At 37.6% G+C, this 24,563-nt stretch overlaps 1 protein-coding gene across 4 annotated transcripts in view; it reads right to left on the reverse strand.

Annotated features, from left to right (window-relative positions):
- Window positions 1–23,952, reverse strand: part of UBXN2B (UBX domain protein 2B) — a 38,210-nt gene extending 14,258 nt beyond the window's left edge. Inside the window, exons 1-7 of one of the 4 annotated variants that reach the window (XM_019756955.3) lie at window positions 23,619–23,951; window positions 16,349–16,452; window positions 7,721–7,871; window positions 5,696–5,779; window positions 4,751–4,860; window positions 4,326–4,416; window positions 988–1,122 (exon numbers count right to left, since the gene is read on the reverse strand). In XM_019756955.3, the coding sequence (XP_019612514.1) occupies window positions 4,359–4,416; window positions 4,751–4,860; window positions 5,696–5,779; window positions 7,721–7,871; window positions 16,349–16,452; window positions 23,619–23,702 (591 nt within the window). In that variant the 5' untranslated portion in view covers window positions 23,703–23,951 and the 3' untranslated portion in view covers window positions 988–1,122; window positions 4,326–4,358. Of the gene's footprint in view, window positions 1–984; window positions 1,123–4,325; window positions 4,417–4,750; window positions 4,861–5,695; window positions 5,780–7,720; window positions 7,872–16,348; window positions 16,453–23,618 lie in introns of those variants that run through there. The other 3 variants (XM_019756953.3, XM_074319238.2, XM_019756954.3) reach the window with 3 other exon arrangements.
- Between the last annotated feature and the right edge of the window lie 611 nt (window positions 23,953–24,563).

Below are 24,563 nucleotides of genomic sequence, written 5' to 3' on the forward strand. Positions count from 1 at the left end.
AAAGACAAACAAAGAACCAATACTGAATTCTTTCCTATTTTGAGAAATGAGAGGGGAATAGAAAACCAGTGTACACGAGACAATTGAAAAGAACTTGAATGGGAAGGACTCATGTACTTGAAAAGGAACAAAGCATGTACAAAGGAGTATGTTGCAAACATGGCCAATGCTGCAATTCCACAATTCACCTGTAGTAATATGTGGACAAATAGGGGATACTTTTTACCAACATATTTTACAAGGTTTATGAAGAGTCTTATAAGCTGTGACTATTATAAAGGAGTCTATTCATACACTGTACCACGCACACTGGTTTCTAAATTGTGCTTGTCAAAGTCTGAGGGGTTCTCTGGAAATGTCTTAGAGACAATTCCTTCCTTCTGCAACAAGAGTTTATATTGGGCTTCCACAACTTGAAGAAAGAATTTGGCTGCTTAAAATATATTGAAAACAACCAACTTACACACATTGCTCTTGAGCAAGAGCTTAACAATTACTTATGGCAGACAGGCATGTTTAATGCGATGCTCTAAGATACCTATTGCTTCATTTAATCAATAACCCTTTACAATTTCCTCTTCAAACCCATGTAATCAGAAAGAGGCAGGACAGTACAGTGGTAAAACCACACACTCTAGAGCCAGAGTGCCTGTTTTGAATCCCACATGCTAACCAGTTCTCAGCTCAATCAATTTGGGTAAAATACTGCATCGGCCAATGGAGGAACAATAGGATGCTAATGGAAGAGTTGTTGTGAAGATTATGTGAGTTAATGTATGTAAAGTGCTTAGAGGGCCAGGAATGTGGTAACTGCTACTTAAGTATTAGCTACTAATATCAGCACCAGATTTGCATATCTAATTCCATCAGCAAGTTTTCATAGTTTATATCTAAGGTTTTACTTTCTAGGTTACTTGCTATTTTATTCTCAAAGAAAATTCATGTTGAACAAAGACAATTATTTATCTCATTTTAGGATTTTACCTTCCAAGTTTTTGTCCTTCTCCACTAAAAGCTTTGAATCTCAGCCTGGGTTTTATGTATTCTTGACCCTGATGATCCTCCATATCCAAATTCACTTGGCCACCGTGAACCAGTCTCTGAAGCTCCGGGGGAATCTCTCTTTTAAAAAGGGGAAAAGGGTTTTCATTAACTTTTTGAAAAAAATGTATCTATACTGTTTAGATGTGGGAAAGATGTTAGAAAAATTTGCCTTCATTGACTGATGTTAGCTTTTGTCTGTTAGCTTTTTGTTCCCTCACATGAAACTGCATGTGAGGTGATGGTTACCTTATGGTTAAGAAAATTCTCCCTCATCTCATCCGTGCCAGGGGAGATATGAGGTGACGAAGAGTCTTTTTGTCTGTTTCACCCGCATCAGCAGATGAGGTAAAGAAGTAACTAAGTTATATCAGAATGACGTGACAGGCATGTTGCCAGGCTTTGGAAGGCCTTGGGCCAATGGTCCCCGGCGAGAACAGTAGGTATTGTCTGTCCAAATAAACTAGCCCTTCAGCTGGACAAACAGTATTTTTATCCTGCAGAACCCTCCCAGAACTGGCCATTTTCCCTGAGGGGGAGGCAGGAACAACCAGCTTGGCTCTAAGGTACATCTGAAAAAATATGTAAGACAGACCTCAGTTGGCAGTGTAAAATTCGTCATTTGTCACTGGTGTCACTCTAACATTTTGGAAACTTGTTGTAACATGCAGCTTACAACATCAGGAGAGGGGCCCTGGCTTCCAGCAGCAGACCTGGTGAGGTCTGGCTGGTTCCTGACCTCTCCAGTGTTGTTCCCCATGGTTAGCCTTTTTGAGAACTTGTTAACATTTTAGAAACTTATATAAAGCAGCATCAGGAGATGCCCTAACTTCCAGCAACAACAACAACAGCAGCAACGTTCTTGAGAACTTGTTAGCATTTTAAAATCCTGTATGCAGCTTACAGCTTACAACATCAGGAGATGCCCTAACTTCCAGCAGCAGCAACAACAACAACAACGGCGGCAACAACAGAAACAGCAGCAGCATTCTTGAGAACTTGGTAGCATTTTGGAAACTTGTATGCAGCTTGCAGCTTGTAGCATCAGGAGATGCCTCAGTTTTCCAGCCACGGACCTGGCAAGGTTTTGATTCCTGATCTTTCCACTGTTGTTTCCCCACAGTTTGGTGAGCTTTTGGCATCTACTATAATAGTTGCTATCCCATAAACTTTATTAATGCTTTTAGATACTCCTTATTGATGTTATTTGTGTATTTAGCCAGGTGATATCTGATCAAATAGTAAACCTATGTTGGGATCTCTTAAACTTGTATGTATGTGTACTCCTTTGACATGACATTATCAGTGTATATAGTTTAGTCTTAACCACCTTTACTTTCTGTCATTAACACATTCTTTTAAATGCCTTTGTCTTTTGCTATTGTATATTGCTAAATAAATTAATTACCCCCTCTCTAGTGTGTCCCTCCTCTTTCTTTACTCTGCTCATCATTACATGAGATTACTATAATTAAGTTGTGAGCTACACTGTAAAACAGCAATTTTTGCTTAAATTATAATAGAAAAATTTCCATGATGATTGATTAGTCCCTGTAGATATTTCTTTCTTAAAGTTGCATCACATTATTCCTTAGTGATTCTCAGCACAGGGTTTTTTGTTATCATAGTGATCTTGGTGTGCTTCTGACATTCAGAAAGCCAAATTGTAAGACAGCAACTCATGCCTAAATTAGCACTAGAAAATTCCTATGAGGACACAATAGTTGATGCAGATATTTCTTTCTAAACTCCCTGGAGGAAGTTTTCAAAATTGAGAGGGGTGTTTTGAATCGTGGTGTCATTCGCGAGTGCTGCAGCTCAGTCAGGGCGGGGTGAGAGATGCTTGCTCTGCCACGCAGAATTCATGTACAATGAAGGCTTGTCTCAGGTTCCACAGAACTGACTGCCCTGCCAGACATCACATGATGACAACAGTGTTTATAATGTCTGAGCCTAAAACGTTAGGCTTAGGCTCTGTCGTACATATAAGCAAAACTTTTTTTTTTGTACTGTATTAATATGCTTTGAAATTTCCATTTTCCATATAAACTGAGGGAAGACTACACCTGGTTTTGTTTGGAAATTTACCAAGTCCCTGACTGCAACGCCACTTATTGTAATGAAGTTGCCAACTTCACATACCTCATTATTCCGTCTGTATGTCTGTCACATTTAAATGAGAAGTGCTAGATTGCACGTAGGTGCAAACTATCTGACTACTTCATTACGTCTTCTGGTGTGATCATACCCAGGTATTTATAAATTAAATATGTATAATTTTATGATAAATTACTTCCTTTTATTCCTTCAATATTTTAAAGATAAAATTTACATCATTTTTTGGAAACAATATGCCTATATAGATTATATTATCTATGAGTTCTTGGAGGATAGTGAAGGTAGTGTTACAGAATATTTGTTATAAAAATGGGACAACGATTATATATAGTTGACAATCACTAGCTGACATCATTTTTTTCAGTCTTTTCTAAAACAGTTCTTGATCATAACTTGTACTTGAGGATATGGTATGGCTCAAATTAAAGAAAAACACCAATATTTCATATACTGTGATTGTGTGAACAGTAGCCTACAGAGTTTATGGATTACTTTCATTTAATATATAATTTTCGATCTATATTATCAGTACATTCACCATCAATCTATTCCTTTCTTCTTCCACCATCTTGAAATGAGCCATCAATTTCAACATCTTCACTTACCAGATGAACACGTCCCCTACTTGGTCATTCCCAGCTCCTTCCCAGTGACTCTGAGGTTTCCAAGTCCACAGCACTGACTTCATTAAACTATTATATCCTTGCATTTACATCTCACCATATGCTGCTTCCGAGGACAGCCTCCCACTTTTCTCAATGACTTCAGCATACCATTCACAGCACTTCTGGCCTTTTTTTTTGGTATCCTGACATTATCTTTGTAGAATTCAAATTAAAAATTGAGGCTAATTAGTGTCCTAAAATACCTCTCCTTCAGTGTTTCTTCACTACCAACTCCAGTGAATTTCATCTCCACTCCTCTTCAGCCACTCTGCTTGGACATACATTTCATCACTTGGAAAAGCCCACCCTCAACTCCTGGATGATGTATAACCTCCTACTCCAGTCCTTTCACTGCTGCTTAAATCTCCCAGTTTATCACCAATATCTCTTCAAAATAGCTCATCCTTTAGCAAGAAGGGCTAGCTAATGAGGTATGATGTTTAGACGGGTCAGAGTACTATGTATCTGGTTTACTTTCACAAATTGTAACTTCAAACTAACCTTTTGAAATCTTCTGCCAGAAGCAATGCCACCTTAAAAGATTTCTAATATAAGCCGCTGAATTTCAGGCATACATGCAATGAGAGTCACCCTGTCAACAGTAAGCAGGACAGTGGCTTAGTGGGTGGGCAGCTTCACGCTGAGCAATTCACTGATTCATCATATTAAGACGATTCTTCTCAGAGTTGGGACCATAGCTTCATCAGATTTTAAAAGGGATGAATGTCTACTGGTCCCGCCACCCCTCACAGTTGAGAACCAGTGACTTACAGATAGCAATATGTACTTTATATACTTAAAAATACCCTTCCTCCCAAGAACCACTTATATAACTATTAAAAACCAACAGTGCACTACTGAATGGTACTCTGTTAAAAAAAAGTCCCACCCTAAGTAACGAATAGAATACAAAGAACACATCTTACCCTCTCTTAACAGACTCCAGAAATTGAGCATTTGTTGGGTCACTGTAAGGTCTCAATTCTCCATCATCTAAACTGAAACCGTTCCTCCACAATTTAAGCAAAATCTGAACCTTTTGTGCATAGGAAAACAAAAAAAAGAAATACAAAAATCTATCTGTATCACAAAATTTTAAGTTTCAAATGTGATATTTCACAACATATTAAACCATTTACTTAATTTAAAATATGAAGTTATTTGTACTATCATTAGTCATAGTTATTTAAAATAAAGACTCCAATGAAAGCATGTGTTTGTTAAGCAGGCTTGTATTTAGCTTAACAAATGGACAAGAGCTGAAATACCAAAGGTCTCACAGGTCCCTGCTGGACCCTGTCCTCAAAGTACAATTGTTTCTCGTTCACTGAGAAAACGAAAGCAATGTGAGCATCCAGCTGCCACTCCATACCCACCGCTGTCCTTCATCTGCATCTGTGTTCTTCGCTGCTACGGAGCTTAAATAGTCATTCCAAGGGGCAAGACAGAATTTCCAGCGACCTTTCAAGGCTAAACTGTACATGTTTAAAATGGTTATACCTCCAAAATTTCAAAAGGCAACAGAAATAAAGAATGACTTTCGGTATTTCTATGTTTACAACTCATTCTATATTATGACAGTACACCATATATAATAATCATTATAATATACCTATATGTAAGCTCATTTTTACAATGAGTCATACATTCTTTCAACAAATAGTTATGTACCTCTAAGTGCAAGGCACAAGTGGGATGCAAAATATAAAATTTGAGACTGAAACTTACACATTAATATTAGTCCTTTTAATCCATGTTTCACAAAGTAACGAAACAAAGAGATTATATTTATATTATGAATTTTTTAATTTGAAACAAACAGTAACTAGAGGCTAGTATCTATACTTTTTAATTTTAATTACTGTACCTACATCTTGCAGCTGATTTTCTCCATAGATGTATTCAGACCGTTTACAAAAGGAACTACCCAATCTGTAGCCTCCACCTGCAAATGACTAAAATATGTAACAAGTGAGCTAAAAATCCACTCATGCTTATTAAGCTAAATGTTATGATAACATGTGATATACATTTTAAAACTAGATCAATTGTGATTAGCCAAACTGGTTTGTACTTTCCAAGAAAATTTTATATTAAAATTAAAGTGTTATGTTACAGAGAAGTGTATTCAAATAAGAAATTATGGTTCTTCCCATAAAAAAATTAGCAACTCAGGAACTGAAATAATGTAGCCAATCTTAAACAATGAAATACATTTATACACTGAAAAAAATATTTCCAAGCATAAACAGATTTTAAAAAGTCACCACTTTTTTATGACAAGTTTTATAGTAAAAATTCTAATGCTTAAACCATATTTCACAAAGTAAATAAGAGATTCATAGAGTAAAGGAAAAATTTTATAAATGGGTACAAATTACCTTGAAGAAAAGCTCTATACTTATTTTATAAGCTGTTTTTTATTCAACTATAACAAATCAACTACAACTGTGCTTTTTATTTTGCTATACTAATCACAAGGTCTTTTATTTTTCAGGTAGGACAGCGTATAAGGTTAAAAACCCTATTCCTTTTAATCACCATTTATATCACAAACAAGCTTTTAATTATCACATTGCTTTCTTTTCTATAGACCATATCAATTCCACATTTTTCTTAGAGATTTGGAGAACTTGCAAGAACGAAAATTACCTTAGATTTGACTGAAAAAGAATTCCAAGCTATTGGTAAATAATGAAAATTAAAATTTATGTTTCATTTAGAATAGTGGTTCTCAACAGTGGATGTCTGTCACAATGACCAGAAATGCTTTTCCAAATGACACATGCCTAGGCACACCTGTACCTACCTACTGAACACTAACACCTGAGCCCATGAGGTAGTTTAGAAAACCTCCCCAAATGATATGATAAGGGAATTCAGGTGGAGAAAAGTTAATTATGAGAATACATGACAAGTATATACAAAACTACATTTGAAGTTTTCTTTAATATACTACTACTGTGTAAGTTGATATATTTATAAAAGCTGTATAAAAGTTTTGTATAAATTGAAGAAGGTACAAAAATAATATAAGGAAGGAAGGAGAGAGCCTTTCCAACAAACGATGATGAAGCAACTGGACCTCCAAAAGTACAAATATGAACCTCGATATAAAACTTTATGCAAAATCAACTCAAAATGTGTCATAGTTTTAAATGTGAAATGTCCAACCATAAAACTTGTCTAGATAACACAGAAAAAATCTTTGGGACCTAAGGTTAGGTGAAGAGTTCTTAGGACCCTAAAAGCATAATCCATAAAATAAAAAAAAAGGATATATTGGACTTTATCAAAATTTAAAACTTTTGCTCTATGAAAAACCCTGGTTAGAGAATGAAAAGACAAGCTACAGTCTAGGAGGAAATATTTGCAAATCATGTATCTGACAAAGAAGCCGTATCTATTAAAACATAAAGAACTCTCAAACAATTTCGTTTGTAACAAAATGAAAAATCCAATTTAAAAAAGGGCAAAAATCAGAAAGATGTTTTACTGAAGAAGATAATAAAGATCACAGCAAATAAGCACATGAAAAGATATTAAACATCACAGGCCAACGCAAATAACATCATGAGCCATTAGGGAAATGGCGGAAACTAGGTGAAAGGTACACAGGACCTCTCTGGATACTTTTTGCAGATTCCTGTGAGTCTTTACTATTTCAAATGAAAAAGGTAAATAGAGCATTTACACTGAAATGTAAGAAACTGCTTCAACTTTCAATCATCAATACAAATATTACAATCTTATAAAAATGAATCAAATCTTTAAAACAGAAATATACAGTTAGAAAAAGAATGCCGTAATACAATAATATAAAAACTACAGAGAAGGTCAAATCTATAAATAGCACTTTTAGTTTTAAATATTTAGTTTTAAAATTGAGCATTTACCTTAGATTTGTCATCACCTGAAGCTCTTGTGGCTTCATTCAGAGGGATAGCCCCATGTTCCTTCGCCTCTTTGAAAAGTTCATTCACAATTTTCCCAGTTGAAGGTCGAACTATATGTAATCCACTGTATTCATGTTCACTTGAATAAAACCTTTGAACATCACAGTTGTGAATAAAAACTTAGAATGCAGACATAAACTACTTTAAAGTAAAAAGCTACACAATCTTAGGAAATAACTTTTATCTAAAAAAATAATTTGTATGCCTTCTGTTGAAATATTTATATTTTAAAATAGGATTAAGGAATTAAATAGTGAAGAGGTCATATGGTTTCTGATGGAGTTTATGAAGATTCTCGTAGCAAGTTCAGCCATCTGGCATGAGAACTAGCTTGTTTCTTCCTCCCTCACCCTTTGTAATTGCTTATTAAATACATGTCTTTCACAACTCAAGCACTTTTGGTGTGCATGAGGTGGAGCAGGTTTGACAACCAGAAGTTAAGTCTCTTCTCCTGACGAATCCACACTCAGTAGGGACCTAGTTAGTAAAGAGACTTCTAGATTTTGATAGTGTGAACATCTAAATCTAGACCATAGGGCTATATAGAGAGGGTTTACACCTCAGAAATTTTTGGACTGAAAAATAATCCCCTGTGTTAAAGTAAATAATTTAGCCCACAAATTTTTCAGTGAATGAACTATGTAGTAACTGATTTTTACTCTGATTCCAACTTCATAATAGTCCTTGGGAACATAAACATTTCCTTTACATGAAATTAGTACCCTATTTTATCTTGTAAGATTTTTTTTTCCATCAAGAATAACAGAAAATACAACCAATGAAGTCTCAGCATGGAGCCTTCCAGTATAAGATGACAATCAGAGCGCAAGTGCTTAACTACCCATACCCTCCAATCCAGTTTTAAATTTGCACTGAACTGACTCACCAAACAAAACAAAGGAGGTAAACTGTATCAGCACTGGAGACTAAGAATGGAGGTCACCTTCAATACTTTCTCCAAAATTAGTATAGGCAAACTGAACAGAATGAGGGAAGGCCAGACAAGCCCACACTCAACTCACTGTAAGCGAAGGAAAAATCCACCTGGAGAACAAGTGGACAGCAGGAAGCAGAACTCACTAAAGTGAGGCTGAGGCAGGGATGGAAGTGGATGTGGGGCAGCCTCAAATGGAATGCATGGCCCTTGGCTGGATCCTAAATGCAAAAAAGGCTCTAACAGACATCTGACTATGGACTATATATCAAATGATTTAATGTAATTACTGTTCATTGTCTAGGGTGTGATATGTTATCAAGGTGTGCTTCTTATTAGAGGATGCATGTTGAAGTATGCGGGGGTGAAGTATAATGATGGCTGCAATTTACTTTCAAACAGCTAAGTAAAAGAATGCTTACATGAATGTAATGCTGTAACATGTTAACAGGTGAAGCATATAGTCACTGTATTAATACTTTGATTATCTATGGGTTTGAAAATTTGTAAATTAAAAAGAAAGGGGAAAAATGATGAATATCATTCTTTCCTCTCTTTCAGGTTGAGAAAGGTATGTCATTTTTATCTCCCCTACAGAAAGAAAGGATGTCGAGCAGCAACAAACAAAAAAGGAAAAACAATTTTCAGTGAATTTTTCAGCTTTTGGTAAAACAAACTTTATGAGAATGAGGTATAATGGGAAAATTCAAGTTTTTCCCAAGAAATAATATTTGCAGTACTAAAAAGACGTTAATGAAAATATTCCGGGAAACAAGAAAACTCATGGCAATAAAATATACTTGGCTCTCATCTCTTAAGTCTCTGTGGCTGGTTCTTTTTATAGTTCAAGGATTTTAGCAATAGTAAATACTATCTGGAGTTAACTTATTAGGTGAGTCATCATTCAGTGAAAACAAAGACAGATTCCTAGTTACAGAATCTTAAATGGAGGACAAAAGACACACAGAGGCTCCACAGATGGGCTTTAAGAAACATACAAACCCCTAAAAACACCTGACAAAATTGTGCATAAATGCTGTTTTGGGGGGAGAAGGGCTGTAGCTTTCATCAGATCCTCACTGAGTCTTATGACAACAAAGAAACAGTAGACGTCATCAAAATGGCGGCATGAGGTGAGCCTCTGTAAATATGGCCTGGGATTTACAACTAATCGAACAACTAAAACTCCACAAAGACTCCCTGCATAGCAGACAGGCAAGACGAAGAGGCCCACTACTGAATTCACCTAAAGGTGGGCGAACCGCACGAGCCGGGGAGGAAGGAAGGGAGAAGTGCAGAGACAGAGCCGTGGGGGCACAGGACGCAGACCTAGCTCAGGGCTCCGAGCTCGCTGCTTCCCGGAACTACCGCAGCTGCGGGAGAGGGAAGAACTCGGACTGCTAGGGCTCCGCTTATGGCCCACAGGGCTGAGGGGACAGCATATAACATGGCTGAACCCAACGTTCACGGCAGAGGCCTCGGAGAAAAGACTGAGGGAAGAAGGCTGAAAACGGTGGTTTAAGCCCTCACTGCTGCAGAGAACAGAAGCCTTAGGCACTGAAACTAGCGATCCCCTCCCTACCTTCCCAGAGCTCGCCCCGCCCCATCTGCCCAGTCCTAGAAGCAGAACAGTAGCAGTGTCAGATCAAAAGAACAGAATATTTGCTGTTCTGAGAACTGTGGACCGCAGACAGATTCGCAGCCCAACTAGTTCTGGCAAAGGGGAGGGAGCTGTGGAAGCAGGACCGGCTGTGGTGGTGGTCACCACCATTGCTCTGGGCCACCTCTCACAATTCACCTCACCCCTGGCCCCACCTATCTGGGTGGACCCTGCAGGAGTAAACAGAACTGCTGAAACATACGGGCTCTGAATCTGGTGCAGGAAGAGCTTTGGAACTTCTAAAGCTCTCCGCATAACACATGGACACTGCACCCTGTGACCCAGGCGAACTATTAACAGAGGAGAAGCCCACCTCCCAGGGAATCCCCCCATTGTCTGAGAAGCTGGAATAGTGCAGACAAAACATAGCACTACCATGTGAGAGAGAAAAAGAGGCTGCAGTTAGAGAAAATAAAACATTCTACCAACAAGTACTGGAAAACAAAAGAAAGACCTCTTCCTCTCAACCTGTTCCAGAAGCCACTCCTGTAGATGTCTAGGAAGAGAAATAATAAATTAGCAATTGCCATGAATAACCAAGAGAGCAAGACAGCTCAGAAAGAAAGTGAAAAGTCTCCAGAAAAGGAACCTAAAGATATGGAAATATGTGACTTAAATGACAGAGAATTCAAGATTGCAGTTCTGAAAAAACTCAACGAGATGCAAGAAAACACAGAAAGGCAGTTTAATGAACTCAGAAACACAATCAAAAAACAACATAGCATTTTAAGAAAGAGATTGAAATTTAAAAAAAGAACCAAATAGAATTTCTGGAGATTAAAAACTCAATAGAAGAAATTAAGAATGAAATAGCCAGCTTAGGTAGTAGAGTTGACCAGATGGAGAAAAGAATCAGTGACCCCAAAGGCAGAAACCTGGAAATGACACAGATGGAAGGAGAAAGAGACTTGAGACTTAAAATAAATGAAAGAACTCTACAAGAAGTTGCTGACTCCATCAGAAAGAACAATATAAGAATAATGGGCATACCAGAAGGAGAAGAAAGAGAGAAGGGAACAGAGAATATATTCAAACAAATTGTCAATGAGAACTTCCCAAACTTGTGGACAGACTGGATCCTCGAATCCAAGAAGCAAATAGAACACCTAGTTACCTCAATCCCAACAGGCCTTCTCCAAGGCACAATGCATTGAAGCTGTCTAAAATCAACGACAAAGAAAGAATCCTCAAGGCAGTCAGGAAAAAGAAGACGGTAACCTACAAAGGAAAGCCCATTAGACTATCATCAGATTTTTCAGCAGAAACTACAAGCCAGGAGGGAGTGGAACCAGATATTCAAACTATTGAAAGAGAGAAATTATGAGCCAAGAATTATATATCCAGCAAAGATAGTCTTTAGATCTGAAGGAGGAATAAAGACCTTTCCAGACATGCAGAAGCTGAGGGAATTTTCTAATACACGACCTGCACTACAAGAAATACTAAAGGAGGCTATTCGACCACTATCAACAGGGATAATTTGTGGCAACCAAAACATAGAAAGGGGGAGACTAAAGGCCTGAACCGGAATATGGGATGGAGAAAGTAAGCGTGCTGAAGAAAATGGAATACTCTAAATATCCAACTTTCTTTTACATAACCTTAAGGGAAAACACTCAAAAAAAAAAAATCCAGAACCGAAATATATACTGTAATAAAACAAACAACAGAGAGAAACATCATAGAATACCACCACACAGAAATAACAGACAACAACAAAAAGGCAAAGAAACAATGGAGACACAGCCTTACCAGAAAACTAAAGATAGAATGACAGGAAATCCTCACATATCAATAATCACCCTAAATGTACATGGACCGAACTCACCAATAAAAAGGCACAGAGTAGCAGATTGGATCAAAAAACTAAACCCAATCATATGCTGTCTCCAAGAGACACATCTCAGCTGCAAGGACAAGCAAAGACTCAAAGTGAAAGGCTGGAAATTGACACTCCAAGCAAATGGTATCCAGAGAAAATCAGGTGTAGCCATACTGATAACAGATGAAACAGACTTCAGGGTGAAAAAGGTAAGAGACAAAGATGGATATTTCATAATGGTAAAGGGGACTATACAAGACATAACAGTCGTCTATATTTATGCCCCCTATCAGGAAGCACGGAAATATACTAAGCAACTACTAACAGAACTAAAGGGAGAAATTGACCAAAACTCAATTGTACTAGGAGACTTAAATACATCATTGACAGCTATGGATAGATCATCCAAACAGAAAATAAATAACGAAATAGCAGCCCTAAATGACACATTAGATGAAATGGACATAATTGACATATATAGAGCACTTCATCCTAAAACATCAGACTATACATTTTTTTCTAGTGTACATGGAACATTCTCAAGGATAGACCACATATTGGGACATAAAATCAGCCTCAGCAAATTTAAGAAGATTGAAATTATACCAAGCTTATTCTCTGATCACAAGGCTTTGAAATTGGATATCAACTGCAAAAAGAAAACAGGAAAACACACAAATACATGGAGATTAAACAACATACTTTTAAAGAACGACCGGGTCAAAGAAGAAATTAGAGGAGAGATCAAAAGATACATAGAAACAAAATGACAATGAAAATACAGCCTACCAAAATTTTTGGGCTGCAGCGAAAGCAGTTTTAAGAGGGAACTTTATATCATTACAGGCCTACCTCAAGAAACAAGAAAAATCCCCAATAAATAACCTCATGTTACACCTTAAAGAACTAGAAAAAGAAGAACAAATGAAACCCAAGGTCAGCAGAAGAAAGTAAAAAACAAAAATCAGAGCAGAACTAAATGAAATAGAGAACAAAAAGACAATAGAAAATATTAATGTGACAAAGAGCTGGTTCTTTGAAAAGATTAAGAAAACTGACAAACCTTTGGCTAGACTCACTAAGATAAAAAGAGAGAAGACACTAATTAACAAAATCAGAAATGAAAAAGGGGAGGTTATCACGGACACCACAGAAGTACAAAGGATCATCCAAGAATACTATGAAGGACTATATGACACAAAATTCAATAACCTAGAAGAAATGGACAAGTTCTTAGAAACATATAGCCTTCCTAGGCTGAACCATGAAGAACTGGAAAATCTAAACAGACTGATCACCAGTAACGAAATTGAATCAGTCATCCAAAACCTTCCCAAATGCAAAAGTCCGGGGCCAGATGGCTTCACTAGTGAATTCTACCAAAACTACAAAAAGGATCTAATACCAATCCTGCTCAAACTCTTCCAAAAAATTGAAGAAGAGACAATACTCCCTAACTCATTTTATGAGGCCAACATTACCCTGATACTAAAACCTGGTAAGGACAGCACAAAAAAAGAAAACTACAGACCAATATCTTTGATGAATACAGATGCAAAAATCCTAAAAAAAATTCCAGCAAATCGAATACAACAATGCATTAAAAAGATTATTCATCATGACCAAGTGGGGTTCATCCCTGGGGCACAAGGATGGTTCAACATCTGCAAATCCATCAATGTGATACGTCTCATAAACAAAATAAAGGATTCCCACATGGGCCAGTGGGCTCTCAACCACAAGGTTGCCGGTTCAACTCCTCCGAATCCCGCAAGGGATGGTGGGCAGCGCCCCCTGCAACTAGCAACGGCAACTGGACCCGGAGCTGTGCCCTCCACAACTGAGACTGAAAGGACAACAACTTGAAGCTGAACAGCACCTTCCACAACTAAGATTGAAAGGACAACAACTAGACATGGAATAAAAAGTCCTGGAAGTACACACTGTACCCCAATAAAGTCCTGTTCCCCTTCCCCCTCAAAAAAAGTCCATTGCATTCCTATATACTAACAATGAAATCTTAGAAAAAGAAATACAAAAAACAACTCCTTTTGCAATTGCAGCAAAAATAATAAAATATCTAGAAATAAACTTAACCAAGGATGTGAAAGACCTATATGCTGAAAAGTATAAGACATTTTTAAAAGAAATTGAAGAAGACACAAAGAAATGGAAAGACATTCCATGCTCACAGATTGGAAGAATCAACATAGTTAAAACGGCCATATTACCCAAAGCAATACACAGATTTAATGCAATCCCCATCAAAATTCCAATGACATTTTTTAAAGAAATAGAACAGAAAATCATCAGATTTGTTTAGAACCACAAAAGACCCCAAATAGCCAAAGCAATCTTAAGAAAAAAGAACAATACTGGAGGTATCACATTCCCTGACTTTAGCTTGTACTACAGGGCTACAATAATCAAAACAGCATGGTATTGGCAGAAAAACAGACACATAGACCAATGAAATAGAATGAGAACCCAGAAATAAAACCACATAAATATGGACAGATAATTTTTGACAAAGAAGCAAAAAACAAACAACGGAGAAAAGACAGCCTCTTCAATAAATGGTGCTGGCAGAACTGGATAGACACGTGCTAAAGAATGAAACTGGACTGCTATTTGTCACCATGTACCAAAATTAATTCAAAGTGGATCAAAGACTTAAGCATAAGACCTCAAACAATAAACTGCATAGAAGAAAACATAGGTACTAAACTTCTGGACCTTGGGTTCAAAGAGCATTTTACGAACTTGACTCCAAAGGCAAGGGAAGTAAAAGCTAAAATAAACAAATGGGACTATATGAAACTTAAAAGCTTCTGCACAGCAAAAGAAACCATCGACAAAATAAAGAGGCAACCAATTGAATGGGAGAGGATTTTGCAAACAGTGCCTCCGAAAAGGGGCTAATATCCAAAATATACAAGGAACTCTTGAAACTCAACAACAAAAAAACAAACAACCCAATTGAAAAATGGGCAGAGGATCTGAAGAGACATTTCTCCAAAGAGGCCATACAAATGGCAAATAGACATATGAAAAAATGCTCAACATCACTAATCATCAGAGAAATGCAAATCAAAACCACAATGAGATATCACCTCACCCCAGTCAGAATGGCTATCATCAACAAGACAAATAGTAACCAGTGTTTGAGAGGCTGTGGAGAAAAAGGTACCCTCATACATTTTTGGTGGGAATGCAGACTGGTGCAGTCTCTACGGAAGGCAGTGTGGAGGTTCCTCAAAAAATTACGAATAAAATTACCTTGTGACCCAGCAATCCCTTTCCTGGGTATCTACCCAAAAAATCTGAAAACATTTATACATAAAGACACGTGTGCTCTGATGTTCACTGCAGTTTTGTTTACGGTGGCCAAGACATGGAAACAACCAAAATGTCCTTCGATAGATGAATGGATGAAGAAGTTGTGGTATATATACACAATGGAATACTATTCGACGGTAAGAAAAGGTGATATAGGAACATTTGTGACAACATGGATGGATCTTGAGAGTATAATGCTAAGCGAAATAAGTCAGACAGAAAAAGCAGAGAACCATATGATTTCACTGATATGTGGTATATAAACCGAAAACAACAAAAGAACAAGAGAAACAAAAACTCATAGATACAGACAATAGTTTAGTGGTTACCAGAGCGTAAGGCGGGTGGGAGGTGGGGTGGGAGATGAGGGTAAGGGGGATCGAATATATGGTGATGGAAGGAGAACTGACTCTGGTGGTGAACACACAATGGGATTTATAGATGATGTTAATACAGAATTGTACACCTGAAATCTATGTAATTTTACTAACAATTGTCACCCCAATAAATTTAAAAAAAGGCATTTAAAGGACAAGTTAAAAAAACACACCAAAAACACAAAGAAAAATACTATTCAATATATGAGTATAATTCCACAATATCTACCAAAATATTAGGTATTTAAGATAATGTTTCCACAACTGTCTTCTAACTTTCTGAGTATTAGGTTTAGGAATAGTACCTAAATAATGTTTATTTTAAGAAATTGTAGATTTAAAAAAAAATTCTGAGGCCATTTATAATAATTTGGGATCAGTGAACCAAAAAGGGACACAATTTTTAAAAATAAGACAAAAACAAAACAAAACTTACCTCTGAGGTGGTGTTCGTGGGCTTTTAAAGACTGCAGCTTTAGGCCTATCAGATTTGGAAGATTTGCATTTCACTTCATCTTCATACAATTCTGCTAAAGCCAACTGTAAAACAACAGACTTGTACTTGTTATAAAATATAACACCAAAAACAAACTCTTCCATACAACTAGAAATGATCAGGAGAATATTAATTTGTAATTGCATAGTAAAAGTTTCTAAGGAAAAACGAAGGCTTCTGCTTCAGAGGGTGATGCCCTTCTAAAATAAAACCACTGCACCTCTCATTTTATAAAACTAACCAAATGCGACATATATTAGAATTAGTTACAGTAATTACAGTAGTACCTCGGTTTTCGAACATCTCCGTTGACGAACATTTCGGTTTACGAATGCATTAAACCCGGAAGTAAATGATTCTGTTTTCGAACACGCCTTGGAAGTCAAACATGTCACGTTGCTTCCACTGAGTGCAAAATCCTGAGGCTTAGCTGTCGGCTGTTTTCGAACATTTCAGAACTCGAATGGTAACCAAGAACGGTTTTCAGAACTCGAAAACCAAGGTACCACTGTATTTAATTATTATTTTTTTTTTTTTAAAGATTTTATTGGGAAAGGGGAATAGGACTTTATTGGGGAACAGTGTGTACTTCTAGGATTTTTTTCCAAGTCAAGTTGTTGTCCTTTCAGTCTTAGTTGTGGAGGGCAAAGCTCAGCTCCAGGTCCAGTTGCAGTTGCTAGTTGCAGGGGGCGCAGCCCACCATCCATTGCGGGACTCAAGGAATCAAACCGGCAACCTTGTGGTTGAGAGGACGTGCTCCAACCGAGCCATCCGGGAACTCAGCAGCAGCTCAGCTGAAGGTGCCATGTTCAGTCTTAGTTGCAGGGGGGCACTGCCCACCATCCCTTGAGGGACTCGAGGAATCAAATTGGCAACCTTGTGGTTGAGAGCCTGCACCCTAACCAACTGAGCCATCCAGGAGCTCAGCGGCAGCTCAGCTCAAGGTGCCATGTTCAATCTTAGTTGCAGGGGGCAGAGCCCACCATCCCTTGCGGGACTCGAGGAATTAAACTGGCAACCCTGTGGTTGAGAGCCCACTGTCCCATGTGGGAATCGACCCAGCAGCCTTCGGAGTTAGGAGCATGGAGCTCTAACCTCCTGAGCCACCGGGCCGGCCTCTGTATTTTATTATTTTCAAATAATTATTTAACAATAATGATTGGATGTATTTTTTAACAGATCATTTCCAAAGCTGAACTCACAATTCTACAATCCTTTTAAAAAATACTTGAAGATGTTTCGCGCCAATGTTAACTTGCTCCTATCAGATCTCAAAATTTACTTCATTTAGCGGTTTAAGTTTCCAAAATCCAAACACATAAAAAAATTCCAAAATTATTCTATTTAAAAGTCTACCACACATATAAATTTCATAGTTTTTGAGCCACTGAAAAAGAAAAGGCAGTGAATTACATATTTATGGTTTGTATAAGTTCTAGAGAGCAATACTAACAAGTTATGTATTATAAATATACGGCTGGGAATCTTCGAAATGAAATAAACAAAACATAGCTCTTGAAACTAGAATTTTAAAAAGTTATCCAAATGTTTCAGTATCGTTTAAGTTATTTTGTTTCCACTTTTGATATCTTTGGACAACAATTCAAAAACCTTCCTATTCAATTATAATTGGCATGGCCATAATCTTTGGGGAATATTTTTTTTGGGAAAAAAAACATAAGACCAAACCTATAAAAAACCCCAGATAAATCGCTCCTTCCAGAAACACAAGAGATATGAAAACTATCTCCAGGGCTTCTTTCCTCAGTAAGGAAAAAAAGAACAGGAAATTAGGGCAAAGTTAATTCTTTGAAGATGCTATTAGTCAACTTTTAAAATATACACACAAGAAAACAAAAATGAAAGGCTTTCTTTTTTCCTCCCTACATGTTTTACCGTCACCCAACCTCCATACACATCAACTTTCATATTTCTAACAGTAATTCTGCTAGACATCCTAGTTATAAAAGTGCTTTATAAGCTAAAAGAAATGAATTAAACCCTAACTTAGGCTCTCATTGTGTGATGCTGGGCAAAATTTTTAACTTCCCTGAGACTTAGTTCTCTCATCTTTAAATGTCTATTAAAAAAATTACCTTAGAGGGCTGTTTTATGGAATACATAATGGGTGTGAAGCACAAGACCAAGTGCTCCATCACTATACAGTATTATTTTAAACAGTTTAATAATGATATCAGTGTTTCATTTTCCCCTCGATTTTTTTTTCCTGCAGTGTCATCTATATATGTCCTATGGCCTTTTCCTACCCTATCCCTTCAAGGAGAGAGAGATTGACTCTGACTGACAACTTGGACCTAAAGGTTTCAGAAATTTTACCTCCTTGGAATCTCTTCAAAACAGTATTCCTTTTACGGGTTTCCTCCTGAGCTGATTATATTCTTCTGGCTCTATGAATTACTTTTATGTTTATTCCTTTTCCCATCAATGGAAATGTTATCTGTATTCCAAAGACCCATTTCAGCAACCTTCATGAAGTCTTTCCTAATTTTCTTAGCTAAATGATATTTTTCTAAATCCTCATAGCACATGCTATCCTATTATTGATGTTTATATTAAATATTATATTGTCATCACTTGTGTACTTTTCTTACTATTTTATCCCCCTTCTATATTTCAGGTTTTCAAAATTATTTCTAATTTAGTACTTAATAGGCATACAACAAATTCATGTCGAATTATGTAGACCATAACACAACATAAATCATAAAGAGATATAGATAAAGTTATAGACTTTAAAATTGAGATTATATTTGCTATACAGTTTTGTACCTTGTTAGGTTTTTGTTTTAAGAAAGCTTGCATAAATCTGGTCAATCAAATAATTCTCTTCTGTGAATTAAATGAATAGAGCAAACAATCCCCTTTGAATCAATGGGATGTAGGAATGTATTAAAATAATAGGAATATGGAGAAAATTGTATTAGAGCAGGGAATCCACCTAGCTGAAAGGTTCTAGTTATTAACGGTACATCATTAATATAGAGGAAAATGAATGGTATTTACAGGGAATTAATGCAACGAGTCATGATCTCCCTGTAGCATCACATAGCATAAGTTAATTCATTAGTAGATATTACAAAGAAATTTAATTTACATTATTTGACATAGCAAATGATACATCAGCAAAGGAAATAATTATTTAAACGGATCAACATAAATTGAAATACTGGTCAAAACCAATAGAACAAAAACAACAAAATCTCAAGTCAAATAAAGAGATAAAAACATGTACATTATGAAGTAACGATGCATTATGAATTATCAGGAGTGTTCCACAAGTGAAACAATTAGATTATGAAGATATTTAAATTACACAGAGAGAATAAAGTATGTATGTAAGCACTGATAATCTTTTCTCTAGAATCTGAAATGTGAAGAACATGTAAAGACACCTGAAGGTAAGGCAATTGAGAATGAGGAAATCAAGTGTACAACAAAAGATTAAAAGTACTGGAATTCTCAGACATTGAGTGACAACAGCCAGAAGGTACAATACTGATTTTTTATACAGAATAACAACATCAGCATCACCTGGGGACCCTTGAAAAATGCAGATGCTCAAGCCTCACCCTAGATCTAGTGAAGTAAAAACTCTGGGGTTGGGGTTGGACCCAGCAACCTGTGCTTTAACAAGTCTTTCTGCTGTCTGGGATGCACACTAAAATTGACAACCAACCATACCAAATACTGATATCCAACAGGATTAGAATGCTTGTGGCAATTTTAACATAGTATCAGATAGTCTTTTTCTTTTTTCACTTACAGAACTCCCTCTTTGTCCCACTCAAAGCCCAATCGTAACCCTAATAAGTACTGAGGTTAATCTCAATTCCCCCTCAACTCCAACCTATATGGAAATACAGGATTTAGAACAGAAATATTTTTCTTTGGATCTTATTCTGGAGGAAGTGGGACAAAAGCGTACATAAGGTGATTAAATACCTTAACCTACTGTTAAAACCATGCGTGTGGATGGATTGAGGGGCACAAGAAGAGACAAAGGTCTCTGAAAATATTCAGAAATATAATGAATAGTGAGGCTTTCAGGGTTAGTTTTGTCACTAACAAATCCATCCCAAACTTTCCCATAGAATGTTTCCCAATTTGGGGGGAATGAAGGGACCTAAGATCTACTCTTGGTTTGATATTCACAGAATTCTGCAGTTTGAAAATCAGAGGCTCATAGAGCTGGGAGGTTTTCTGGCAGACAACTACCTATCTTTCCCCTTTTGAGAAATGGGGGAATCTCTCCTGATTTAGATGCTGACAAACCCTACATTATGTGGCAGCTAAGATATATGTACTTAGTCCTTTTGCTGTTCCAATTAGTAATACGTCACCCTTTTTCTTCTATAATACCTTAACAGACTCTCAGAGCAAGCTGTCAGAAAAGTAACAAGTATCTACTGAAAACTGCATTACTGCATAACTTATAATAAGCATGGCTAGATTAAACAATAACAAAATAATCCAAAAATAATCAATATCCAAGAAACCAGTCAGGGAGAAGAACTTTAATCAATTCTTTTAAACCTTTGATACATACTCTATTTCTTCATATGTCATCACTTGTTGTTTTCAGGTTTCTTTGCAAGTTCTTCACATTCTTATTAAATTCTAAAGGAAAGATTATCAATACTTAGTGTATTTGACATACCAATTCACATGCATGAAAAAATCTGTTACTAACGTACTTACCAGAAAGTAGATAGACAGAAAAAAAAATCTCTACCTTCTAAGTGACAGTGGAAACAAAGGCATTCTCATTAGTGCCATCTACCAGAATATCTCTATTCATTAATCATATATTACCATATTTTGCCATGTATAATGCCCACTTTTTTGCCCAAATTTATGACGGAAAAATAAGGATGTGCATTATACCTGGGTAGTACTAATTCCGTATCTATACAAGTGTTTTTAATTTTTTTATTTATGCTTATGAGTTAAAAGTGTAACTCCAGAAATCAATAACGATATCCAGATGCAAAATAATACCGTGGAATACGATACTCGGTTTTGTTGAACTTATGATGAACTTGCAACAAGGAAGAGTTCTTGGCCTTCTATGATGCGTAAATATCATACATTTGTTACTGGTACATAAAATTTCTGGCACCAGTATATTCTTGTGTTTTGTAATTACTTGTTACATAAAATTTTTTGTACTATATTAAAAATAAATGCTAAATTCCTTTATAATACAAAAAACAAGTACCTAAATGCAAACAAAGAAAAATTTGAATTAAAAAATTCAAATGAAAAATATTTTCCCCTGAAAGTTTGAGCCAAAAATGTGTGTGCGCATTACACACAGCACAATACAGTAATCCACTGGATTGTCTGTAAATTTGTCAAGTATCAGGTGATCATTAACCAAACTGTCCTATTGTTCACATAAAAAGAAATGGATTTAAATGAGAGAAAGATTATTAAGTTACACAGTTTTAACTTTAATGGCATTACAATGGACTATCCAGTAAGTTAAAAGTACTAACCAGTACTTTTCTCTTTTAAGGGAAAAGAAACCAGATATTTACCAAGCAAGTATGGGCCAGGATAGTATGGGAGTATTTGTGCATAGGCACCTATAGACATTACTTTATTTCATCCTTGACACCATTAACATCACCCCTAGTTTACAAATAAAGACAATGAGGATGAGAGAGGTTAAGACACTTCTCCTATATTCACACAACTACTAAGTGGCAGGACCACGATGCAAACTGAAGTTGGTCTGACCAGATACTCCATTTTTCCCCCAACATTGCCTGTTGCCACTTAGCGATGGTGGTCTACAACAGAAAAGACGAAGTAGATGATAGTTTCCCAGTCCTTCAGTCTCTTTACTACTACAGAATTGACCTAGGGGCATTGAAACTCTTCTATATTTCGTGCGACTCCTAACCTGACAGTGATCTCTCCATTCTCCAAATTCCTCATTATATCCACTGCTTATCTGGGGACTCATTCACACTCCATCTTAAAATATTAGGTTAAATATATTCATATCTTATTTCTGCAAAAAATAGGTAGAAATGCCTTTTACACTTCTACCCCTTTCAACAGTGTCCAGCACCAGTGTCAACGGCGGATTTGATGTCCTATTTATCTCTGCATTCCCCAGGGCTTAGCAGTACACTACATAGCAGGTGGTCAATATGTATGTTCAGAGTAGAATAAAGGTGTGACTCTAAAAGTAATACAACTTTTTTTTTTACCAAGGCTGTGGATTCAGTGTCATTTATTTTTAATTACAGCTCCTTATAAGGAGACCAAAACATAGCCTAAATTGAGCAAAGTAGTGTTAAACATCTGATATAGCAAAATCTGGAGCAGTCCTATTTAGCTACCTAATGTTGGTATCTTATAACATTATAATGCTTTATTTTCCCCGTTCCTCCTGTGCACTGTTTTATAGACTGTAGCTTTTACAACTAGACTGTGCAGCCGTAGGATGGAATACTTTAGCTCAACCCTTTTAAGGAAAAAGGAACCTGATAAAAAAGGAACCATATACATACATACATATATAGATATGTATATACTGGGGGTACCAAAAAAATGTATACACATTTTAAGAAAGGAAAAAACTTCTTAAAATTGTAACCCTCAGTATATACCGGTAGCAAAAAATGAATACAAGTCCCGTTTGACTTCTGCAATAACAAGAGGTGCTCAGAGCGGTCACCATCAGTGTCCAGACACTTCTGATTACCGTGAACTACTGCTTAAGCAATGTTGACCAGAGTGTCCACTTGTATACAATTTTTTGGCAACCCCAGTATATGTATTCAAGACAAGCAGCACCCAAGACAAAAAAGATCAAACCAGTGCACCTGTTATATCAAGGGACCGCTGATTTCCCCGCAGCACAGTACAGCTTTCTTCCCCAGCAAGTCTCCTGAAGGAAGTGTCAACCTGTGAACCGCTCAACCGACCCCACAAAATGCCCTTCTAAACGGGCAGTTGTTTAAGTTGCAAACGGGGTGGAGAGGAAACGGACAGTTGTTTCCACGAACACGACTGTACGCTGCGCCGCCCTGGGGAGACTTGTGGCGCGGGAAACCAGTTCTGTCCCCAAATTGGGTCTGGGGAAGGCACGGCGGGGGCCAGAGGCGGCCTCCGACACGCCCCGACCCGCGCCTTCCCTCCTCCGCCACGACCCGCGCTCGGCCGCTCGCCTCACCTGCAAATCCCGAGCGCTCGGGGGCCGCGGCCCAGATGACCTCCGCTCCTGCTCCGCAGGCTCCGCTTCGCCGCCCTCCGCCATCTTTTACCCGCGTGCGGGCGCCTGCAGCCAACGCACCTCGCGGGATTTCCGGGGTCGGTTGCCTGGCAACCGCGCGGGGAGGAGGGGGGACGGTCCTGGCGCGCCCCGCAATCTCCCGACTCCGCGAGCTCGCGACTCCAGTTCCGGCACCAGCCCACCTGTCCTACCCCCCTTTTTCCCTTAAAGGAATTGGGTCGGAGCGTCTCTGCCCGGAGACGCCTCCGCGTGAGCCTGGTGTTTCCTGCGCTGCACGCCTGAAGGTGCTGTAGGCCGCGCTAGAGGGCAGCATAGACTTGCAAGTTCTTTTAACTCAACGACGTGAACGAGAACGTCCTTTGGATGTTTATCTGGTCAAAATTGCAAACGTACTTTTCTAGTCTTGGTCAAATTCCCTCGTCTTCCTTACCAAGGACTGGGTGGCACGTCGACCCCAAAGCACGAGTTGGTGTTGAGAATGAAGAACACCGTAAATGCTCTTTGCAATCACAACTAGAAACTACAAGACCCTCCTCATGCATCTGAAATTTATTTGAGCTCCTGTCTTATCCAGTCCCTTTTATGCCCCCTGGATGCAAAAGTAAAAAGTAGTTCCGCTCAATATAAAGTTCACCATCTAGTGGGGGAAAAAGAAATGTAAATAGTAGAATGCAATTTGCCATAGAGCTTTGCGTGGAATATGGAGTGTGGAGGGGAATATTCTGTTGGCGCCTCCTATGTGCACCATGTTGGGTGCATTCCGTGTGTTATCTCTTATACCCCTCTGCCAGGTAAGTATTGTTAATACTGTGTTATACCCGAGGAAACCAGATGATGGCTGAATTTCACCCAGTTGTAAATGACAGTACCAGATACTAAATCTTG

This window comes from Rhinolophus sinicus, chromosome 7 (assembly GCF_057876585.1).
Source record: "Rhinolophus sinicus isolate RSI-liver-muscle chromosome 7, RSI-T2T, whole genome shotgun sequence".
Taxonomy (NCBI): Eukaryota; Metazoa; Chordata; class Mammalia; order Chiroptera; family Rhinolophidae; genus Rhinolophus; species Rhinolophus sinicus.